Source organism: Vigna unguiculata, chromosome 1, assembly GCF_037176805.1.
Source record: "Vigna unguiculata cultivar grain cowpea cultivar isolate G323 ecotype 2 chromosome 1, ASM3717680v1, whole genome shotgun sequence".
Lineage (NCBI taxonomy): Eukaryota > Viridiplantae > Streptophyta > Magnoliopsida > Fabales > Fabaceae > Vigna > Vigna unguiculata.
In genome coordinates this window covers 5,757,685-5,764,446 of record NC_140792.1, presented here as the reverse complement: position 1 = coordinate 5,764,446, position 6,762 = coordinate 5,757,685, and the positions used below count along the sequence as shown (strand labels likewise).

At 31.1% G+C, this 6,762-nt stretch overlaps 1 protein-coding gene across 1 annotated transcript; it reads right to left on the bottom strand.

The window, feature by feature from the left end:
• Window positions 1-4,824: 4,824 nt before the first annotated feature.
• Window positions 4,825-6,324, bottom strand: LOC114187546 (aspartic proteinase CDR1-like). The gene is made up of 2 exons (XM_028075822.1): window positions 5,727-6,324; window positions 4,825-5,561 (listed from the first exon to the last, which is right to left on the bottom strand). The coding sequence occupies exons 1-2, from the start codon at window positions 6,322-6,324 to the stop codon at window positions 4,825-4,827; spliced, it is 1,335 nt and encodes a 444-aa protein (XP_027931623.1).
• Between the last annotated feature and the right edge of the window lie 438 nt (window positions 6,325-6,762).

Here is a 6,762-nt window from a genome sequence, read left to right as displayed (position 1 = left end):
AAAACGCACCAAGAAAGCTATATCTTCTTGAAAAAGGGCATGAGATTGAGCTTTAACTCAACGAAATCATGTTTTGGTCAACATCTTATTGAGAAACTAATCCTATAATAAATGAAAAGATTATCATTATTTAACACATATTTAATTGTAATATTATTATATAATTGAAACATTAATATACCTCGTTCAACAACACATTGAAGCTCTTCAAAATCATAGTCCAACAATGATGGTAAAGGTATGTCTTTTAACCAATCTTGTATACATATAAGTGCATTCACCTTTTGATATGATAAAGAACTACGATATGGATCAAGCACTCTTCCTCCTGTGCTAAATGCAGACTCAGATGCAACCGTAGAAACATGCATGGCTAATAACTCTCGAGCTATGTTTTAAAGAATTGGAAATCTACATGAATTAATTTTCCACCAATCAAGAATGTTCAAATTTGCACTTGTATCAAGCTCTTCCTCTAAATACTTTTGAAGCTTAGATTTGTTTGAAGAGGTTAATCCTGTTGTTTTCACAAATTTGTTCCTTCCATATGGATAACTAGGGATCTCTACATATGTTTGTTGTGTGCCATTTTTAGCTCTGTTTTGACTTTTATATTCATTAAACAACAAATTTGAAGAAATGCCCAATTTTGACTTTAATGCCCATCCATCATTTGTCTTTTCAGGATCAGAAAATTGATCAGTTGTCCAATTCATATAACTCATTTTGTATCTAGGTTCGAAGACAACAATAATCAACAACATATTGAATTTGTTAGGTTCACCCCAATATTTGCCATTTTTTTTTTCATTTTTTCAGCCATCTTATATGTAGCACTGCTTGTACTATTGGACTTAAACAAATAATTGATTCCATTCCAAATTCCTACTACCTCTAACATGTACATATTACTAGTAACATAGGAGTTACCAGAGATGCACAAAGTAGCTTCTAAAAAAATGCTAAAAAAGGTAGAATAGATTCAACATATTCCCAATCTTCATAAGAACGCAATCCAATCCCCTTTCCTAACTATTAGCATACTTTGTATCATGAAACTCAAGTTGATCAAATGCCTTTTTATGCTTCAAAGTAGCATCTAACATCAAATAGGTTGAATTCCACCTTGTTTCAACATCCAAGCAAATATGACCCTTATATTCAATATTTTATCTTTCAACACACTCTTTGAATTTCATAAATCTAGAAGGAGATGATCTAATATATTTCACTACAACACGAATTCTTAAAACAGAATTATCAATCTCTTTTAGCCCACTTACTCACAATTAAGTTTAAAATATGTGCACAACAATAGTTTTCTCATCAAGTGTTGAACTTCCGTATCATTTGATGTAGCATTATCTATTGTCAAGGTCAAAACACGACTCAAACCCCATTCATGCAAGCATGACTCAACAAATTTAGCCATGACCTCTCTAGTATGACTTGTTATACTTGACGAAAATTCAAAATCTTTTTATGCAAATTCCAATCATTATCGATGAAGTGGAATGTCAAACACATTTAACTTTGATTTTTAAGTGAAGTCTAGTGAGACGAACTCTTTGACAATGTTGAGAAAGAAAATTCTTCGAATATTCCTTCTTTGCATTCCATAATGTTACAATATTACGTGATAAGGTATAGTGTGATGGGATCTTAAATCTTGGTTACAAAGCATTTGAATTTAAAAGTAGCATGCTCTACAAACAGAAAGGGGAGTTCAGATTCCATAAACATTTTTACTAGTTCTTCTTGAAAAAGTTCTTGGTCAAATCTATCATAAGAAGGAGAGTTAATGTTCCCATCAATTGTTGAAGATGCACTAGGTTTTTGCCTCTTGTTTACTTCTTTATTGGGGTTATTTGGATATCTCAACACATGATTACACATTGAAGTTGTTCCTTTCTCATATCGAATAATGACATTACAATACTTGCATTGAGCACTCTTATCCAATTTAGGTTCTAGTTGAATGAAATGATTCCAAGCTTGCAATCGATTTTTTTGTTCGTCATGAGAAAGGGGTCTCACATTTGTAGAGCCACTGACAATTGGTGGGGTAGAAAGTGCAGGCTCAATTGGTTTTGAGACAGAACAATTATCTTCTTCACGCACTATTGGTTTTTGAGATGTTACTTTTCATTCTACAATTAACGATAAAGGGTAAGAAAAGAAACTAGAAAAGGAAAACAACCAACAACATAACATGACATAGAAAAAATTATCAATAGAAGCATATAATTATTCATGCACTACAAAATCTTAACAGGATTGGAAAGAATGTTCTTGCTCACAAAAATACAAAATGTAGGAGTTGCTATAATACAAGTGTACTTTCGCCCTAGTGCTAGTATATCACTGACATTAGTTTTATCTATGAAATTATTAAACTTGTCTAATAGGTTGTGCTCTTCTCCATTAAACGGAACACCTTTAGCAATCTCCCAATCCCACAGCCTACTCTCCTCTAATTTTAGAAAACCTCAAGCATTTGATAATTGCAGTTGGAAAGACGCAACTTATGTAACACTACTGTAACATCCTATTTTATGACCACTAACGTAATCTTGAAATTAATTACAACTCTTAATAATTATGCGATCATATAACTAATTTATAACCACTAAAAGTCATCCAAGTGACATGACAAACGTTGGAGCAACTATATAAACGGAAGAAACAAGAAAAACATCAATTTCTTTTTCTTATTTTAGTTTTATAAAAATCTTCATGAAGAAATTTTATTAGTCTCACTGCTTATTTATACGGGAAATGTCATCTAAATAGAGAAATCTATTGAAACTAGAGAAAATAAATATAAAAAGCATGGCAAAAAATAAGTAAAATGATTAAGATATTATAAGAAGAGAATTAAAAGTTGGAAGATAAAAGATAAGTAGTTTAATTAGATTATTCAAGACACATGAATAGTTCTTACCTTGTACCTTAATTTTCAAAGTTATGTTTGTGTAACTATTTGTAGATTATTTTAGTACATGTGAAAATTGTAACTTAAATGTTAATAATTAGTGAGACATAAATATAGTTATTAATTTAGTATTCATATTAGATGTTAACGACCTTCTATCTTTCTCTTTAGCCATATGTAACGTAAGGGTTAAAGCTTCTTTTTGAAAATCATTTTTGAACATTAAATATACATGAATTTTGTAATAGAACTTTGAGAATTTTGAAGGTGTGTACTCTCTTTTTTATTCTTAAAAAACGTTTTTAAGTAATAAATATTCTTTATACTTATCTGTTGGGATTCTTTCACAAAGGTAAGCTTGCTGCTAATCCTTTATTTTTTTGAATTTATTCTTGTTTCTACCTTGTAGTTTTATATGTTAGTTATGGATTTTTTTTTGTATCATGCTTCCATCATTCAAAATTTTTATGGAATTTGACTTCTTCAATACCTCTTGAATTGATTAAGATCCTTTCATGCTATAAGAATAAGATCACTAAAAAAAATTAAATGTTAATAATTATTTTGGTGTACTTAGGGTTTATTTGGATCCTTTTCAAGATTAATATAAGGTAGTTGTATGATTTTTCAATGTAAAAGAAATCACAGCCTATTAGAACAAAAATTAAAGAAATAAGAGTTCCAGTTTCCAAACCATTTTTAAAATGTAAATTGACAATTTATCTCTTATTCAAATGTTTCATAAAATTGTGTCATTTTTTTAATTCGAATCTGTGTTTAAAAATACCGAATATGTTCTATTTTGAAGAGACTAATTATGTTTTTGATGGCTCATGTAAAAAATATATATTTAGTTTATAGACTTATTGTTCAATTTCTAATTGAAATATAAATATAAATTAACTTTCGTAAATATTTCTTCAATAACACAAGAGAATTTAATGCAGTATATATTTATATTTTATATAATATATTTATATTTTATATAATAAATTCTGAAGAAAATTAATTCAAAAGTCATAATTATTAATTTTGTATTATATTAGAAATTTAGACATCATCACTTTAAATACAGTGTAAAAATATAAATTTAATATATTATCCATAAAGCAAAATAGATCGCCTTAAAGAACTTTAATAGAATAAGGATAAAGGATTCATTACAAAAAGATGTCTCTTTAGTAACTAATTTGAGTGACCAAAAATTGTTAGTTACTATAATAATCAATTTAAATACAAATTTATAAAATTAAAAATTATTGGTTACTAAAATAATCACTATTATAAATAAAAAATTATAATTGATCACTAAATTGATCACTAATTAATTAGAGACTAATTTAGTAACTAAGTCATTTTGGTAGCCAAAATCTAGGTAGCTAATTTTTAGTAACCAATTTTTTTTTGTACCCAAAACCATGGTAACTAATTTTAAAAATCAATTTAGTGACCAATTATAATTTTTTATTCATAATAGCAACTATTTTAGTAACTAATAATGTTTTGGTATCTAAATAAGTCAATATAGTGACTAACAACTTTTGATCACTAAAATTGGTTACTAATAAGACATTTTCTTGTAATGATTAAAAATATTTTTATTAGTGATAACATGAGAAAATTTTGATTCACTTCTTCCGATTTTTGTATCATTCGTAAAGTATTTCAAATTTTATTTCTCTATCATAGTGACTCTGGTTAACAATTTATATTAAAAACAATCATGTATATTCTAAAAACAATGACTACATTTTTCATATCATGAACAAAATAAAATTTCCCATGCATAACACCAAATTGAACAGTAAACTGAAATGCAAAATAGCAGTTGATTAAGCTTATAAACTCATTTATTCAACCTAGAACTATGTTTCACTGAACAAGTGAGATTATATCTTGGTGCAATCAGTGGGCTTAAAGGACACAGTTTTCCTCAGCAAATCATATCCAACTAAGTAGTTCATCTGTGCTAAGTTACCAAAGATGGAACCACTTTCCACTGGGGCAAAAGCAAAGCACAAAACATCATCAGACACACTAACAAAAGTGTTCAGAGAATCCAACACAACGTCTGCACCACTAAAATGTGCAACAATAGGTGGAGCCTTAACGGCATTATGTCCTCGAGAATTGTAGCAAAGGCTTAGAATTTGGTCTGTTATATTCACACGTTCTAGGTTGATGTTAGCAGCCACTTCTGACTCTAATTTCGCATAAAATTTTTCTGGCAAAATGGTGAGAGTTGTTCCTGAGTCGATTATAATGTTACCATTTTCATCATTTGAGGCTGAATCATCCACAAACTCAATCCTTTTGGACCCCACACTCATGCCCTCCAATTTAAGGTAATAGAAAGTATCAACAGAACCAGGTATGATTGGTGTAGAAACTGTTCCAGGGCCATCCACAACAGCATTTTCTCCAAAATTTAACTTACTCGAGCTTTTGGGGTGAAACAATGGCACTAAGCAATAGGAGAATTTGAAGTCAATTGAAGGACCTATCTGGGAGACAAGTGAGACATGACCACCTCCTAAACCAACTATGCCAGAACCTTCGGTGTCAAATGTACCAGCATTGTTCACACCACAACCAATGGGAATACTGGGAAATGCAACTGGGGAATCTAATAAGAAACATCAAAAACAAACCAACGAACATTAAATAACAAAAGACATCAAAACAAATGAACATTCGGAAAACATTAACTGATGACAAACTAAAAGTGTTTGTGTGTGTAATGGTTGGCATCACAAAACATGAAATGACCTAAAAGGTACATTTTGATTACCTGTAGTAGAACCCAAAGTGAGTGTGTCAAAGGCAAGATTTCCTTGTGAATGAGATCCATCGCCATATGAGACAGTATATTGGCAATTGGGTTGAGCATCAGAGAGGCAATAAGTCTGACCTAGAGTCTGACAAACCGTAGAATAGCAAGAGACAGGTTCGTAGGTTTTGGATTTGGAAGGGTCAAACAATGGACTGGTTTGGTTGTAACACTGTTCACAAGGCTTGCACTGAGACCAAATGAGGTCACTCCCGGTGTCAGCAATGCCCATCACTTCAAACGGTGGAGTTCCGATGGAGTATTTCACAAGGTACTCTCCCTGGTTGGAGATTATCACAGACTGGGGTGTGTTTTTGGTAGCTTTTGGTTTTGCATAGAAGTGATTAACACGGTCCAGAGAACGGTGGAAAGAGGTGTTGAGTTTCTGAAAAAGGGTTTTGGTGGGGTTGTAGAATGGAGATTTTGGAGAGTCTCTGTGAATCAGTTCAACACTGAAACCTCCTTTGAGTGGCTCAGTGAGAGACCTGGCATAACAGCAAGTGGTTGAGAATTTGAACAAGAGGAAGAAGATGAACAAAATGCAGGACTGAAGGGCCATGTTGTGAGATGAATGCAGCTGTATGGATGGATTTAGAAGAACACTGTATATATAGAGGTTCTTTCTGGAGAGTATTGATTGTAGAAGAACCCTTTTGAATTCCATTGAACTGTTATAATTGAATGAAAACAATGGTTTTTATTCCATGCATGGATGTTACAAAATGAAAATTGAAGATTTTTGTCCTGTTGTTAAATTTGCATGGCTCAGGATCACAGTTCATAATATGTGGAATAATTTACAGTACCCTTTGATCTTTCCGATTCACTCACTTGGAGCACTGTCATTTAATTCTTATTTAAGGTTCTAGGTGTGACTTAGAGAAAAGAAAAAAAGAAAAAGAAAGGTCGTAGATTTAATATCCTAATTAACCGTTTGAAGAAATTAATAAGGTTCTTCATTTTCGTCTCAACTTCTTATAAGTTCATAATTTAGTCT